The sequence below is a fragment of the Manis pentadactyla genome, chromosome 4 (assembly GCF_030020395.1).
Source record: "Manis pentadactyla isolate mManPen7 chromosome 4, mManPen7.hap1, whole genome shotgun sequence".
NCBI lineage: Eukaryota > Metazoa > Chordata > Mammalia > Pholidota > Manidae > Manis > Manis pentadactyla.
In genome coordinates this window covers 144,606,387-144,623,996 of record NC_080022.1, presented here as the reverse complement: position 1 = coordinate 144,623,996, position 17,610 = coordinate 144,606,387, and the positions used below count along the sequence as shown (strand labels likewise).

At 41.6% G+C, this 17,610-nt stretch overlaps 1 protein-coding gene across 1 annotated transcript; it reads left to right on the top strand.

Annotated features, from left to right (window-relative positions):
* Positions 1 to 1,780: 1,780 nt before the first annotated feature.
* Positions 1,781 to 17,583, top strand: RNF135 (ring finger protein 135). The gene is made up of 5 exons (XM_036914234.2): positions 1,781 to 2,460; positions 11,074 to 11,199; positions 13,764 to 13,923; positions 15,351 to 15,428; positions 16,540 to 17,583. The coding sequence occupies exons 1-5, from the start codon at positions 2,086 to 2,088 to the stop codon at positions 17,067 to 17,069; spliced, it is 1,269 nt and encodes a 422-aa protein (XP_036770129.2). The 5' UTR covers positions 1,781 to 2,085; the 3' UTR covers positions 17,070 to 17,583.
* The last annotated feature ends 27 nt before the right edge of the window (positions 17,584 to 17,610 follow it).

Here is a 17,610-nt window from a genome sequence, read left to right as displayed (position 1 = left end):
ATCAAATAAATAATCACATTGTACACTTTAAAGTTAGTGTTATATGTCAATTATATCTCAATAAAGCTGGGGAAAAAATGTTCATCCCTAGTTAAATGCATTTTTAAAGGAAACCAGCCCATCCATCTCATTAAGAGCTGTAATTACAATAAAGTTTTTACTTCTTATTTAATAATTACTTATATAAATTTATAATCTATGTTTTTGATTGCTAATAATAATCATAATGACAATTCAATCCAGAAGAAGCATTCAACAAGAAGTGAAAGATTCAAAATATGTATTTTTCTTGCTTAGAATTATTACAAAGCAAATGATTACAAAATGATAAAGACTCCCACCCTAGAATATAGTTCTGTGGAGAAAATGGGATGGAAATACAAGTTTAAGATGAAAGAATATTAAAATTTCCAACATAAATGAAGAACATGTTCATGTATCTTTACAGCTCAGCCTGACTACTCCAGCCCTCCACCCTTTCTTAAAGCCACTGCATGTTTTTGCCTAAAACATTTAGGAGGGTGTCCATGAAATAAGTTTGAAGACCACTGGTTGATCCTTTCTTTCAAGAAACTTGTATGCATAACGGTCTAGAGAGAAAGACTTATGTCACAGATTTTACCTTTTAAGATGGAAGCTTTCCAGATGTGTGTTGGGTATCATGCTTATCTTTCAGAAAAGAGGCACAAAGAAGCTATGAGTTTATTACAAACAAGGAAACTCCAAAACAAAATCCAGGGAATATATCAGGATAGGTTAGGTTACACTGCAGCAGCCACCACCCCCTAAATCTCTGTGAACTTAACAAATCTCAGTTTTCTTTCTCTGCTTGACCACATATCCTAGTGGTGGTTTGGGCAAGGGTTCTGCTCATCTTAGCTGCAGTCAGGGCAGCTGGCAGGAATGGATATCATGACTTACTAGGTTTTTAAGCTGCTGGAAGTTAGTGTTACTTCTGTGTATTTCAAGTGGGTCAGAGAAGTGCCAATCCTAGAGGTGCCTAGAAAGGGAAAAGCCTGGCAACTTCCATGAGCAGTGCTAATAGGTAATTCTATTGTCTACTACCTGTCATTTCCAGTATTGGAAACATCTGCAAATTTGTATTATCTGGTCTCTACTTTGAGAGCAGGCAAGACGGGGTGAAAAAAAAGTAAGACACTGTTAGCTCATTTCAGCAGATCAGATACTGGTGCTGGTCTCTGCCACTCAGTTACTATTAAGCCTGGATTTTCCCTTTTCTCTTTTGGGTCTTTGAGGTGGATCTGATGCTCTTTCAGCGTCAACGTTTTCCATCTGCAGTGCGCTTACATTAGAAGTAAGAGCAGAGGAGGAAGCCAGCAGGAGCAGCCAGGGCCCGGCTACCTCAAGAAAACACACTTTGTAGTACTTTTGTCCCGAAGCCTGTTGAGGAACGTGCTGTTGGCCAGCAGAGGGCAGCAAGGGGACAGAGACACACCTCGGCATTGTAATCTCAATTTTAAATTAAGGGGTGACTCAACTTTGGCTGCGCGTTAGAATCATCTGGGGCAAATTTTGTAAAAAATAACGGTGCCGGCCTCCACCCAGATAATGAAATGGGACTCTGGGGGTGGAGCCCCAACATCGGTATTTTTAAAGAGATTCCCATCTAAGCTGGCTGGCGGTTCTTAAATCCCTCACTGCGTGTTGGAGGGTCTGGATGACGTCTAGTGGGCGCACCCTCATAAAAGCGTTCTAGACTCGAGCCCTCTTTTTTTCTCCCACGAGTTGTCGAAGTTGCATTTTAATTGGGAGGGAGGCGGGTGCATCCAGCTAAAGGACCTTTGGGACGTCAGCGGCTTCGTCTCGCGTGAGGCGAGCTGATTCCCAGCGCCGGAGGCCGTGAGGACCCTCTGCCCCGGGGCGCCGCGGGCCGGGCGGTGGAGGCTGCAAGGCAGCGTCCCGCAGGGCCGGGGCCGTGGGAACGGCAGGCGCCCGAGCAGGGGGAGGAAGACGCGGCTGACGAGGAGGGGCGGGGAAGAGAGAAGGAGGAGCGGCCGGAGACGTCGCGGCGGGTGGGACGTCCCGGCGGGGCCCTGACTTCCGCGCCGCGGCGCCCGGGTCACCATGGCGGGCCTGGACCCCGGGCCGGCGGTCCCCGTGTGGCTGGCCGAAGACGACCTGGGCTGCATCATCTGTCACGGGCTGCTCGCCTCGCCCGCCACGCTGCCCTGCGGCCATAGCTTCTGCCTGGACTGCCTGAAGGGCCTGTGGGTGTGCGCGGGCGCCGGGCGCCACCGGTCCTGCCCCACCTGCCGCCAGGGCGTCGCGCCACGACTGCAGCTGCGGAAGAACACGCTGCTGCAGGACCTGGCCGACAAGTACAGCCGCGCGGCGCGCCAGCGGGAGGCCGGCCCCGGCCCCGACTCCGGCTCCGACTCGGACTCCGCGCCCGGCGCCCAGGCCGCGCCCCGGGCCCCACGCTGCGCTGCTCCGCTGCCGGTAGGGGGCGGCTCCGCTGTCCGCCCCGGCCCGCCCGCGCCGCCGGCGCCCATTCCCCCCGGCTCTCCCCACTTTCCAGCCTTTCTACTTTTCATTACTTTTCAGGCTAAGAGTAGAACCCGGGTTTGGAAAGGCTCAGAAAAGTATGAAGAAGCCGGAGAAAAAAATGACGTCTGAAATTCTATCAACCTAGCTGTTGTACAGACACCTGGGCATATCTCCACCCCTTTCCAATCTTTCCGCAGTCTGCCTGTCTTTGAAAATTACCTCGTGGCCATATATATTAGCCATTTACCCCATTTTTAAGCTTACAGTTCAGCGGTGTTACATTCATAAAGTTATGCAAGCATCACCAGTGTCGATTTCCAAAACTTTTCCTCTTCGCAAACAGGAATTTCATACCCATTAAGCAGTAACTCATTTCCCCCCCTCCCTCCAACCTCTAGTAACCTCTAATCTACTTTGTATGAATTTGCCCAGTCTAGCTATTTCATATAATTGGGATCATTCAATATTTGTTCTGATGTGTTTGGCTTCTTGCACTTACTGTAATGTTTTCAGGGTTCATTCGTGTTGTAGCATGTATCCGAACTTGCTTTTTGTTGGCTGAGTAATATTCCATTGTATGTATATACCACATTTTGTTTATCCCGTCATACATGGACGGACATTTGGATTGCTACCACCATGTGGTTATTGTAATATTGCAGTGAACAAGTATCTAAGTCCAGATTTTCAATTCTTTTGGGTAAATATCTAGGAATAGAATTGCTGAGCCATATGGTAATTCTGTGTTTAACTTACTGAGGAACAGCTAAACTTTCCCATAGCAACCACACCATTTTACATTTCCATCAACAAAGTAGGAGAGTTCCAATTTTTTGATGTCCTTGCCAACATTTGTTATTTTCCATTCCCCACTGCTCCTGCTTTTTTAAGTATAACTTTCCATTAGGTGTGAAGTACTATCTCATTAGGGTTTTGACAGGCAGTTCCCTAATGATTAACAGGGTTGCCTGACCATATTTTCATGTGTTTATGGGTCATTTATGTATCTTCATTAGAGAAATGTTTACTCAAGTCCTTTGACTTTTTAAAAATTGGGTTGTCTTTTTGTTGTTGAGCTTTAGGAATTCTTTTTTCTGGATATTAAACCCTTATTAGATATATGACTTGCAAAAAAAAATATTAGATATTAGACTTGCAAATATATTCTTCCATACTGTATATTATCTTTTTTACCTTCTTGATAGTATCCTCTGATGCACAAATGTTTTAAGTTTTGGTGTCCAATTTATCTGTTTTTTTCTCTTGTTGCTCTTGTTTTGGTGTCATATCTAAGAATTCTTTGCCAAATCTGAGTTCATAAAGATGCACTCCTATATTTTCTCCTAAAAGTTTTATGCTTTAAGGTCTTATATTTAGGTTGTTGATCCATTTTCAGATAATTTTTCTAATTGGCTTGATGTAGGGCTCCAAGTTCATTCTTCTGTAAGTGGAATCCAGTTGTCCCAGCACTCCTTGTTGAAAAGACTGTTCTTACCCATTATGTGAACTTGGCACCCTTATAAAAAAATCAGTTGGCCATAGATGAATAGCTTTATTTCTGGGCTCTTAGTTCTATTCCATTGGTTTTTATGTCTATCCTTATGTCTATATCACATTGTTTGGTTACTATAGTTTTGTAGGAAATTTTGAAATTAAGAAGATGAGTCATCTGACTTGGTTCTTTTTCAAGATTATTTTGACTATTCAGGGCCCCTTGCAATTCCATCTGAATTTGAGGATTGGTTTTTCTGTTCTGCAAAAAAGGCAGTTGGAATGTTGAGAGGGATTGCGTTGAATCTGTAGATCACTCTAGGTAATGCCATTTTAACAATATTAAGTCCTCTTTCCCCCAAATATGGAATATCTTTCCATTCATTTAGGTCTTCTTTAATTTCTCTTAGTGATGTTTTGTTGTTTTCAAAAGTACAGGTCTTTCCATCTCCTTGATTAAATTTATGCCCAGGTATTATATTCCTTTAGGTGCTACTATAAATGGAACTGATTTTTAAATTTCCTTTTTGGGTTATTTATTGCAGATGTATAAAAACACACTTGTTTTTGTGTGTTGATTTTGTGCCCCGCAGCTTTGCTGAATTTGTTTGTTAGCTCTAGGAGCTTTCTTGTGGGTTATGTAGGATTTTTATTATAGGATCATGTCACATGTGAATAGAGGGGTCATTTTACTTCTTTTCCAATTTAGATACCTTTTATTTCTTGTCTAATTGCTCTGGCTAAAATTTATGGTACAATGTTGGATAGCAGTGGTGAAATCAGGTCACCTTATCGTGTTTCCAATCTCCTGGGGAAAACTTCCAGTCTTTTGCCATTGAGTATGGTATATTAGTTGTATTTTTTTTCCCACAAATTCCCTTTATTGCATTGAGGAAATTCCCTTCTATTCCTAGTTCTCTGTTTTGTTTTGTTTTTTTTAATCACGAAAGGGTGTTCATTTAATCATGAAAGAGGGGTTCCATCCTCTTCAGTACTTTGGAATTTTGAGAAGAATTGGCATTCATTCGTCCTTAAATATTTGGTACAATTCACCAGTGAAGCCATCTAATCTTGGACTTTTCTTTGTTGGGAGGTTTTTGATTACTGATTCCATCTATATTATGGATCTGTTGAAATTTTCTATTTCTTCTGGAGTCATTTTAGATAATTTATGTTTTTAGGAATTTATCCATTTCATCTAAGTTACTTAATTTGTTGGCATGTAATTGTTCATAATTTTCTTAAAATCCTCTTTAGTTTGTAAGGTCAGTAGTAATGTCTATACTTTCTAACTTTATTTGTGTCTCTTTACTTTTTGTCATCAGTCTAGCTAAAGATGTGTCAGTTTGTTGATCTTTTCAAAGAACCAACTTTTGGTTTCATTGATTCTATTGTTTTTATATTCTCCATTTATTTTCCTCCATTTTAATGTTTATTATTTCCTTCCTTCTGCTAGCTTTTGGTTTAGTTAGTCCTTTTTTCCTAGTTTCTCAAGGTATAAATTTAGGTTTTTGATTTGAGATCTTTCTTCTTTCTTAATATAAGCATTTACAATTATAAATTTCCCTCTGAGCACTACCTTAACTGCATCCCATAAGTATTAGTATGTTTTCATTTTCATTTCTTTCTAAATATTTTCTAGCTTCTCTTGTTCTCTTTTAGCTTCTGAGTGTGTTGTTTACTATCCACATTTGTTCCAGTTTTCTTTCTGTTTTTGATTTCTAGCATGATTCCACTCTGATTGGAAAAGATATTTTTTTATGATTTCATGATTTAAAAATTTTCTGAGACTTGTTTTGTGGCCCAAAGTATGGTCTACACTGGAGAATGTTCACAATCACTTGAAAGGAATATGTATTCTGCTGTTATTGTGGTGAGAATTCTGTGTATGTCTGTTAGGTCTAGTTAGCTTATAGTGTTGTTAAGCTCTCTATTTCCTTATTTGTCTACTGTGTAAATGTTCTATCCATTACTACTGAAAGTGATGCATTGAAGTTTCCAACTACTTTCTTAGAATGGTCTACTTCTCCCTTCAATTTAGTCAATGTTTACCTCATATATTTGAGAGTTCTGTGTTTTGTGCATATATGTTTATATATGTTATGTCTTGAATTGACCCTACTGTCAACATACAATGCCCTTCATCATCTCTTGTAATAATGTTTGACTTACAGACTATTTTGTTTGATATTAGTATAGCTAACCCAGCTCTCTGTAGGTTATTATTTGCATAAAATGTCCTGTTCCATTCTTTCAATCTATTTCTGTCTTTGGATCTGAAGTGAGTCTCTTGTAATAGCATATAGTTATATCATGTATTTTAAAAATCCATTCTACCAATTTCTACCTTTTGATTGCTGTTTATTCCATTTAAAGTAATTACTGATAAGGAAGGATCTACTGCTACCATTTTGCTATTCGTTTTCTGTCTTATACCTTTTCTGTCCCTGTTTTCCTTCATTTTTGTGTTCAGTTGATTTTTTTTTGTATTAAATTGTATTCTCATTTCCTTTTATGTCTATTTTCTAGATTTTTTTGTGTGTGGTTTCCATGAGGATCACATTTAACATCCTAAATTTGTAACAATATAGTTCAAACTGATACCTACTTAGTTTCATGCATAATCTACAATAAATGCTCCTCTACAGCTCTGGTCTCCTCCTGTATGTTGTTGTTATCACAGATTACATTTTTATACATTGTATGCCCAGTAACATAGATTTCTAATTATTTTTTATGTGTTTGTCTTTTAAATCCTATAGGAAATAAAAAGTGGATTTACAAACCAAAAACATAATAATACTGGCTTTTATATTCACCTATGTATTTCTCTTTACTGAAGATCTTTATTTCATATACAGCTTTTAGTTACTGTCCTATCCTTTCATTTCATCTGGAAGAACTCCCTTTAGCATTTCTTGTGGGACAGGTCTAGTGGTAATGAACTCTCCCAGCTTATTTTTCTGGGCATGTCTTAATTTCTTCCTTATTTTTGAAGGTGTATGTTGTTTTGTCAGATGTACAATTCTTGGTTGATAGTTTTCTCCTTTCAGCACTTTAAATGTGTTGTCCCAGAAACTGATCCCCATGGTTTCTGATGAAAAATCATCGTTAACTATACTAAGGATCCTTCATATGTTGATGAATTGCTTCTCTCTTAACACTTTCAAGATTCTCTCTTGGTCTTTGGCCTTTGACGGTTTGATTTTAATGTGTCTTAGTGTGGGTCTCTTTAACTTTGTCTTACTTGGAATTTGTTGAGATTCTTGGATTTGTAGATTGTAGATTCATATTTTTCTTCAAAGGTGGATCATTTTCAGTCATTATTTCTTCAAGTATTCTCTCTGCCCCTTTCTCTCTCTCTCTTACCCTTCTGAGACTCCCATAATATGTGTTGGTGGCCTTGACGGTGTCCCACGGGTTCACTTTTCGTTGTTTTCTTTCTGCTCCTCAGACTTGATAATTTCAATTTTCCTGTCTTCAGGTTCACTGATTCTTTCTTTTGCCTGATTGAGTCTGCTGTTGAACACTTACAGTGAAATTTTCATGTCAGTTATTGTACTTTTCAGCTGTGGAATTTCTGTTTGGTTCCTTTTATAATTTGATTGCTTTATTGATATTCTCATGTCATTCATACATTCTTTTCCTGATTTCATTTCATTCTTTGTCCATGTTTTCTTTTCTTTGGGCATATTTAAGACAGTTGTGTAAAAACCTTTGTCTAATAAGCCTGATGTCCATCCAGACTTCCTGGGGGACAGTTTCTGTTTAGCTTGTCCCTTTGAATGGGCCATATTTTCTTTGTATGCCTTGGGATTTTTTTTTAATTGAAGCATGGACACTTGAATATTAAAATGGTAAATCTAGAAATCAGATTCTCCCCTTTTTTCAGGACTTACTTTTTTTCTTTTTAATTGTTGAAGGCTATAGTAGTCCATTTGTTTAGTGACTTTGCCAAATTGTTTTGGCAAAAACTGATTTTATTGTCACATGTGGTCATTGAGTTCTCCCTTACTCGCTTTTGTTCAGCTAGTGTTTTGACAGGAATTCCCTTGAATGCTAAGAACTAAGAAACAAACAAGACACACCTCTCCCAGTCTTTGCAAATGGGCCTATGCCAGGGTGCTCTTTCAGCCCTTAACCAGGCTTACACTGAGCCTAGGCATCAGCTCGAGGTGAAATCTTATGGACTTCTCAGGTCTTTTCAAAGCACACACTTTGTCCTGGGCATGCATGTGCCTTTCTAAATTACTCCGTATACATTGTACCTTTGAATGACCTAATTTCCCAAAGAAACTTCCCCAGCTTTTGTTTTTGGGACTCAGGTGGTCTGTGGTATGTTTCAACCACAATCTTTTGCCCCAGACATCTGCAAGTTTAGTTCAGCTCGAAGCATTTCCAAGCAATGCCCACCACATTTCCAGCCTGAGCTCTGAGTTTAGGGGAGACAAAGATGAGTACCCTGTGTCATTCCTTCAGGCAGTCCCCAGCCAGGTAAGGACACACACAACAGTTTGTGAGTAAGGTCTGCTCTGCTCCTAAGGACTAGGGTCCTACGCTGGGGCTCTTCAGTGCTGTCCCTGAGCTAGGGAGCCGGTGGGGCAAAAAAGGCAAGTAAAACACCACAAAGCTTTCCTACTGTGCGGTTGCTCTTTTTTCATTCAGTGTTTTCCAGAGTTCTGACAAAGTTGTTTCTGACAGTTTCTGCTTGTTTTGTGATATTTTTCTCTGGGGGTGTTGGTGAGAATGTGACGACAGCTTGGAGCTTCCCACTCCACCCTTTTGCTGTCTTTTACTGTACAGCCAGGTTATGTCCTCTTTTCTTTTCCATTAATTGATAAACTTTAATTTTTAGAGCAGTTCTAGGTTTACAGAAAACTGAGCAGTTAGTATAGAGTCCCCACATACCCCTCATGGTTTCCCATTATTAATATCCTGTATTAGTGTGATAATTTTGTTATAAATTGATGAACCGATATTAATACATTATTATTTACTAAAATCCATAGTTAACATTAGGGCTCACTCTTTGTGTTGTACAAATCTATGGGTTCTGACAAATGCACGAGGTCATGTATCTACAATTACCTAATTATATGGTCTTACTGCCCTGAAAATCCCCCGAGCGCCACCTGTTTGTACCCTCCACCCCAAACCCTGGCAACCACTGATCTTTTTTACTCTCTCTTTAGTTTTGTATTTTCCACAATGTCATATATAGCTGATCATTGAACAACATAGGGGCAAAGGGGGGCTGAAAATCCATGTATAACTTTTGGCTCCCCCAAAACTTAACTTCTAAAAGCCACTGTTGACAGGAATCCTTAACATAAATAGTTGACACATATTTCGTATATGTATTTTGTACATATATATTGTTACAATTAAAGTTCAACTGGAATTGTATTGTTACAGTAAAGTAAGCTAGAGAAAAAGAAATGTCACTAAGAAAATCATGAGAAAATATTTTTACAGTAACATACAGTATGTATTGAAAAAACATCCGCATATAAATGGACCCACGCAGTTAAAACCCATGTTGTTCAATGGTCAACTGTAGTTGTAGTCATACAGTTTCTGGCCTTTTCAGACTGGCTTCTTCCACTAAGCAAAATTAAGGTTTGTGGCTTGATAGCTCATTTCTTTTTACTGCTGAGTAATATCCTATTGTGTGGAGGTATCCCACTTTACCCATTCACCTTTTGATGCACATAGTGGTGGGTTCTATGTTTTTCCAAGTATGAATGGAGCTTTTCTCTTCTTTTTGATTATAAATACAGCAGTATCCCTCAGGTCCTTAAAACTCTTTGTTAATATACTTTATAGTGACTGAATATTCTTCCACTGGCTTTAAATTAAAATGACTGTCTTTGGATATAGTAGGCTATTGGGTGATTTACAACATTTCTTCTTTCTCCTTCTCTGTATCTTCTAAATTCACCGCAATAAATGTGCACTTCTTTTATGGATAAAAAAGGCACTGCACTTACTCTCAAAGGTTTTTAATTTGCTTTGGTGCCTGAATAAGGGCTTCATTCCCAAGTTCCAGGAGTGGGGCCTGGACATTTAAGAGCAAACAGTGTTACCCATGGTCAGCCACTTCCTTCTCTAAAAAGCCTATTTATGGCTTCCAAAACACATGCTGTTTTGAGGGACATCAGGGTTTCTTAGAGATGCAGAAGGTTTTGGGTCATTCCAGTTTTGAGGTTCCAGCGTAATTTCAAAAATGAAAAATGTCAAAATAAAGTCATAAAAACTCTGGTTTATTTAGCTTCAGATGAGGAATATGTTACATTTCTCGGACTCTCCCTAAGACCCCTTTTGGAGGTAATGCAATGTTCTTTGAGGTCTGGGCTCAGCCTACCCTTGATGAGGGTCACCAGGTCTTGAGGTTGTTGCCAGAAAATGTTGGCTGCAAAACTTCCGCTCTCAGCCAGGCAGCTGCACAGATTAAATTATTTATGTGGAGTTGTTTAGGACTCTTATCTCAATGTTTCTTTAAATGTGAAGGATATCAAAAAACAAACAGAAAGAGCTTGCATCTGTACATCACTTTAAAGTCTCCAAGATACTTTGTACTACTGAAGAGGGGAAGGAGGTAGGGTACCTTTCGTTTTTGAAAGGAGTGGTGAAATCACTGGATGACTCATAAGGGAGAGTGGAGTTTAAACCTTTCAGGTTTGATGCCTTCCCTGCACCACTCATCTGACCAGCCACCACCACCCTGCCAAATCCCCAGGCTCTCACCCTGTGTCCTCTGACTTCCCCTGTTCAAAATGACCCCTAGGCTTCCCCACATGCTTCGTTTTCATTCCCCACTTCCAAAATACATGCTATTTTGAGGAGCATCAGGGCTTCTTAGAAATGCAAAGAACTGGACTCTGGCTCCCTGTTATGGCCACTGCACCATCAACAGGGGAAAGAGGCATGCCTAGAGTCTAAGGGGTCTACCTCCTTGTCCTCTGGACATTTCCGCCTCTTCCTTGCCTGCTTCCCTTATCCAGTGTTTAAGGCTCCCTCCATCGAGGACTAGTTCTTGGGCCCAACTTTGTGCTCTGCTTTGTTTTCTTAAAGGTGGTGGTACGGAAGAGCTTCACAGAAGCCGGTCGGGACCTGGCAAAGCTGGTGGAACAGCTTTTAGACATTGTCAAGGACCTTCAGAGTCAGAGACACCTCCCAGAACCTGGACCAGACAATGAAGTGAGCATGGGGGGTGGGGGATGGGAAGAAGGCTCAGCGCAGAGAGAAAAGGATGTGCCAGGGGTGGGGCTAAGGACAGCTTCCAACTGCAGCAGCACAAACGTGTTTGCTGTTGAAGGATGCAATGAATCTTAATCTTTTACCATTCTCTCTACTATTGCACATGGATGATTGGAAGTTTGGAATGCTCGAGGTGAGGCAGGGAAGCTACAAGTGAGCTAGGTTCCATCCTTACCCCTCCACCTAGCTCTCCAGTCACCAGTGATCTCTGTGCAAATCCTGTAGACATCCTAGCCCTCATCTTCATTGACGTTCATCAGCCTTTGACACACCTTCATTCTTGAAGCCTTCTTTCCCTTTAGCTTCTGGGACAGGAATCTTCTCATCTTTCCGTCTCTCTCCTTCTGCTCCTTCTCAGTCTATTTTGCAGACTCACTGTCTTCTCCTCAGAGTGAAATACTAGTGTTCCTCAAGCCTGGGTTGTAGGCCTTTCTCTTCCCCACTACATGGTCTTCCCCACACTCATGGCTTTCTTTAATGACCACCTCTGTGCATGAATGTAGCTCCTGCCTGGACCCTTCTCTGAGCGCTAGTCTGCTATTTTCTTTCCCATATTCTCCTCTTACTATCTCAAAGGCACATCACATGTAGAATGTCCCAAACTGTTTCTCCTCTGGGATTACCTGTTATCCTTCCAAGTGCACAAGCAGAAACCTGGGAATCATGTCACCTTCTCCCTCACTTGCCTGAACATCTCTTGAATGTGTTCACTGCTCTTGAGCTCCTTTGAGACTTCTCCCGTCCAAGCCTCTGATCATTTCTTGCCTGGATTGCTCCAATAGCCTTCTAATTGTTTCAGTCCACTCCCACTGGTCTGCTCTCCTCATGGTTGTCAGAGGGACCCTCTCAAACACAAATCTGATTGCTTAAACACTCCAATGATGTCTGTGTGGGATGAAGACCCAAATCCTCACAACCAACAGGGCCCTGCAGGATCCCATCCCTGGCTGCCTCTCCTGGTTCATCTCACCCCACTCCCTCTGGCTATTCCAGCTCCTGCCACACTGGCCCACATCAGTCCCTCTGGGGTGTCACCCTTCTGCCCATCGGGGTTGCACTCTACAGAATGCTCTTTCACCCATCACCTAGGTAATGCCTGCTCAGCCTTCAGGCCCCAGCTGGATCATCACTTTCTAGGAGCAGCCTTCCCTGTTTTTTGTGAACAAGTCAAATTCCCCAGGTAGAGGCCCTTAGGATGTCATGAAGCCTCACTGGTAGCAGTTCTCATGTTGCAACTTGATAATGACTGGTGCCATGACTTACTACAACTGTCCTCCCTCCTGCCCTGCACTGGACTCTGAGCTTCCTGAGGATAGAGACCTTGATGGCTTTTGTTCTTGTGTTCACTTTGTATCCTGAGGCCTAGCACAGAGCTTGACACATAGTAAATGCTCAGCAAATACCCATGGAATAAGTGAATAAATGGGCTTTCATGGACACATTCTGTTGGGCGGAAAGTCTATGAGTCTGACTTTCAGACCTGACATTTCCACTCTCTCACATTATGACCTTGGGCAAATTATTTCATCTTTCTGAGTCTCAGGTTTCTATCTGTAAAATAGAAATAATGATGCATGGCCTGCTGCCTCATCGGTTTGATGTGAGAACAATGTGAAAATGTAGGACAAAAAATTAACTGTGGCTGTTTAGCCAGCCTCCATGAATTTTAACTTCTTTTATAAGAAGGGGATTATACACCTACTGTGGACAGTTAAGCACATCACAAAGGAGCAGTGGAAAGCACTAGATAAGTGGTGCTCACTACTGTTAGGATGGGTGAATAGGAAATGGTTTATGCAACGTTGGGAAGGAAAGGCAGGTGCCAAAGGTGGGAAGGTGGTGAGCAGATGAGAGACTGTGTTGGGGAATAACAGGAGCTGAGGTTAAAGAAAATCAGGGAACAGACATTGGGGGCCCCAGAGAGCAGGGCCTGGATGCAGGCAACATGTTTACACTGGCTCTTGCGAAGACGTATGATATAAGGATAGCAGTCCAGGGAAGATCGTGGCTTATCTCTGTGGGTCATCTCAGTGACTATCCATATTAATTTATTTTGTGAAACCCCTACAAATGGACCTAACAATCTTAAGCTTTCCTTGGTATTGGTAAAGAAATCCACATTGATTGTACAAAGCACTAGAAAGTATACAGCAGTTTCAAAAAAAAAATCATTCATGGTACTACCACCCAGAAATAGCCACTCTGGTATTTTTACTGTACTATGAATTATTCCAGATTGCTTTTAAGGCATGTATTTTGAGAGGCCTAATTATGTCTGTTTATTTTAATGTATTTATTCTTTTTTGGTTGAGAGTAAGTTATTTTTTTAATTGAAATGTAGTGGATATACAATATTATATTGGTTTCAGGTGTCCAGCATATTTTAAAAACTTGTTAGGAGGTAAGTAGAAAATTACAGATAGATGGCAGAATGGGAATGTAATATTCGATAGATTGTTAGGAGACTTTCATTTATGTTTTTATTTTTTGTGATTCATCAACAGGCTTTTTCTGGTGGGGTGGACCTTTCCTTGGCTTCTCCAAAGCTAGAGGCTTCCAAAACACCTGAGAGAAGAATGAAAGACATTCTGCACGACCTAGAAGAAATCCAGGAAAAATTACAGGAAAACTTCACATGGAAGGAGGCCCTTGAACAAAGGGAGGGTGAGTTGTTTTTATTTGGTGAAAGAGGATTAAATATGGAAGTTGGGGGGAATGACAAAATGTTCATGGCTGCTTTCTGGGGACAGGAGCTGAGGGCCTTGCTGTATTGTCACTGTGGTGTTATAAGGAAGGAGTGGGCTGAGGTGTTTTGTGGGTGGATATGTTTTTGGACATGACTGGAAGTGTGATTTCACACAGGCCTTTAATAGGTACAAATGCATTTTCTAAGACCTAGAAATCCAGAACCTAGACCTGATTTTGCTAGTTTACCACTCATCTGTGTTACGTACCAGAGGAGATTCAGAAATAGGCTGCTTTGCGTTTTTAACTAGTAAATGTCTTTGTTAACAAAGCATGCCACTTTGTGAATAGTTCTTGATAAATTCTATTAAAACATAATCTCTAGGGAGTGTGTTAATATTAAATAGTAACAATGTAGAACAGAACCTTTCTGTCCTGACCCTGTAGGTTCTCTGACACTCCTCTAGTCATGATTGAAACACCCACCCCTTAGATATGAGCTCCGCTCTCCCTCAGCTCTGCCCCCTGCTCTGACTACTGCGAGCTTCATACACTTTGGAGTCATATCTCTTATAGCTTTTTAACATTTAATTGATCTTGCTCTGCTTAAAAAGTCACTCTTTATTTAAGTGGAGAAACATGATTCTTTGGAAAAATTTCTGAAGGAAACCAATTAGAGCACCATTTATTAGTTGTTTCAAAAATTATCTGATAAATAAGTGCCCTTCTGGTTCCTTTGCACTCCTAAATTTACTTTGAGTTCCCTAGTAATTTTATTTACTTATATAAATTTAAGATCAATTTTTAAACTTTGAGGTTAAATTTAAAATTAAAAAATCAAAACAGTGTTAAAAGACATACCGTGAAAGTCTCTTTCCCACCCTTTCCCAATTTTCCTATTTTTCCATCTCAGTTAACCATTTTTATTGGTTTCTTGAATGTCCGTTCAGAATTTATTTATGCAAGTAAGGTTTAAAGCATTGACATCGGGGTCATGGAAATTCCTGGTGCCAGGACGCCATGATCCCCTGGAAATGTATTAGTTAATTTATTTGATAAATGTGCATCAATACTTTCCGGGCTTTGGCTCTGGGGCTTGGACACAAATACTGGCATTGGGCTTTGGTGCCTAGAACATAGAGATGAACAAGGCGCCTGCCAGCAAGGAACTTAGAGCTTAATGGGGAAACAGTAACAGTAACAGAAGTCCACAGAGAGAACATGGGGCTGGATGTACCTGAGCTGGGTGTGCTTACTTCTCAAGTTCTGACGCTAAGAAATGTGCTGCTGCTGAGGAAGACAAGCCATGTGCCCTGATCACAATGTTTGGACACCTTCCATTTGCCTTTTCTTGATGGGACTTTCTCCCCTTCCCAATTCTTTGTACTCCTTATTGGAACTCCCAGAACCTCCACCTTCCTCTGCACACCCACTGCCTGACCAGAGCCGCCCTGCACCCAAGAAGGCCTCCTGGTTTGATCAGTGTAAGTACACGGTCTGCTTCAGCGTGAGTTTGGCTTGCTACAGAGAGGAGCTGTGACAGCATGCCGTGTCCATCTCCCTGCTGCTCGGACTGCCCCGTGTTCTCACTATACCCAAACTAGATCCTTCCACATGGGGAGCTGGTTACATGGACAAAGGGGACTGAAGATTCCCAAACTGCAGGCTAAGCCAAACCCGTGAGTATGCAGAGCTTAGGCAACCTCTGGGCATCCATGCTGGGACCACCACATACAGCCAGCTGTCCGTTCCCCAACCTGTGTAGGTACTGATCGCTGTCCTGTCTGAAGTAGTCCTGGAGCCAGATTACTTGTGTTTGACTCCTAGCACCTCCATTCTCTAGCTGTGTGAGCTTGGACAAGTCACATGACCCCTTAGAGTCTCAGTTCCCTCATCTGTAAGATGGAGATAATAATAGTACTTACTTTACTTATTATATACTAAGTACACTTATTGTGGTGAGCATCTCATACTATATATTATTGTCTAATTACTATGTGGTACACCTGAAACCAATACAATATTATATACCAACTGTATGTCAATAAAAAAATAGTACTTAACCTCCAGTGTGGAATTGTCATGAGGTTTAAATGGGAGGATGTGTATAAATGTGCAAATATGAGTAAATATGTAAGTGTTAGTGATTTTTTTACTCATTTAATGGGAAACAGCATGAAATACTCAAAATGAGAAGACAAAGTCCTTTATCAGGAGGCTTATGTTTCACTGGGGAAATATAAACAGCTGTGGTCATAAATCACTATACTATAGGGAGAAGATGTTAAATATTATTAGCTGACAGGTAAAGCAGAAGGGGTATTAAGAAAAGAGGTAACTTTAACTGGGTGGAATTCAGAGAGGGCTTCCTGAAAGAGGGCTAATGGGTGAGTAGAAATTAAGGCAAGTAAGGGGTATTGTTAACAGAACAACATCAGGGGTATGTACAGAAAACTGCAAGTTGATATACAAATTTTTATACCAATATGGGTAACACCTTTCACACCCAAAGCTAAAGCTGCCTTTTGTTATTTGAGGATCTCACGGCATTGGATGATCATAACTGGCTGGTCAAGTTCTCGTTTTCTTCCCCAGGGGCCATCAGTCCGACCTTTGACCTGCGGAGCCTCTCCTGCAGCCTGGAGGTGTCCAAGGACTGCCAGACAGTGACTGTATGTCACTACCCACAGGCCTACCCCTGGAATTGGGAGAGATTTGTGACCTGCCAGGTCTTATGTTCCCAGGCCTTCTCTTCTGGGCAGCAGTACTGGGAAGTGGACACTCAGAATTGCAGCCATTGGGCAGTTGGTGTGGCTTCCTGGGGGATGAGCCGCGACCAGATCCTGGGAAGGACCAGGGATTCCTGGTGTGTAGAGTGGAAGGGGAATAGCCAACTCTCTGCATGGCACATGGTCAAGGAAACTGTTCTCGGCTCAGAAAAACCTAGGGTTGTGGGCATCTGGCTGGACCTCAAGGAGGGGAAGCTTGCCTTCTATTCAGTGGCTAATGAGCAGAAACTTCTGTTTGAGTGCCCAGTCTCTGCCTCCTCTCCTCTGTACCCTGCCTTCTGGCTGTATGGCTTACAACCCGGAAACTCTCTGACTATAAGGCCAGTAAAGGTGTAAAGGTTCCTCAGGTATTTCCTGGTCGCTCTCTCTGCCTCCGATCAGGGTGGTTACTTGACAGGAATCCCACTTCTGAAGGGCTGTGCAGTAAAGGGTTAACTCTGCAAGCTTGGATGTTCAAATTCTGCACATTTCAAAGAAAGGACGGGCCCTCAACTGGCTTCTGGGAAGTAACCTCTAAGCCCTTGGAATATCCTGACTGATCAGAGTGTCTTTGTTTACCTGGGGATCTGGGACAGCTTGACCTCTGGATGGGTCAGCCACAGGGGAGTGAGGACTACCTACATGACCAACCCCCAGTAAAAGGCCTGGACAACAAGGCCGGGGTGAGTATTTCCTGGTTGGTAGTACTCCCTGGGCATTGTCACACATTGTTGCTGGGGAATTAAGCATTGTCCATACAACTCACTGGGAGAGGTAACTGGTGTCTCCTGGCTCTTGCCCTGTGTGCTTTTTCTACTGCTAATTTTAATCTCTGTCCTTTCACTGTAATAAACTGTAACCAGGAGTATAACTGCTTTGCTGATTCTGTGAGTCCTCA

Excerpts from the sequence above, each read along its gene's own strand:
- RNF135 (XM_036914234.2), top strand. The coding sequence starts at position 2,086 with ATGGCGGGCCTGGACCCCGGGCCGGCGGTCCCCGTGTGGCTGGCCGAA. Across the intron at positions 2,461-11,073 it reads GCTGCGCTGCTCCGCTGCCG|GTGGTGGTACGGAAGAGCTT; the intron begins GTAGGGGGCGGC and ends GTTTTCTTAAAG. Across the intron at positions 11,200-13,763 it reads AACCTGGACCAGACAATGAA|GCTTTTTCTGGTGGGGTGGA; the intron begins GTGAGCATGGGG and ends ATTCATCAACAG.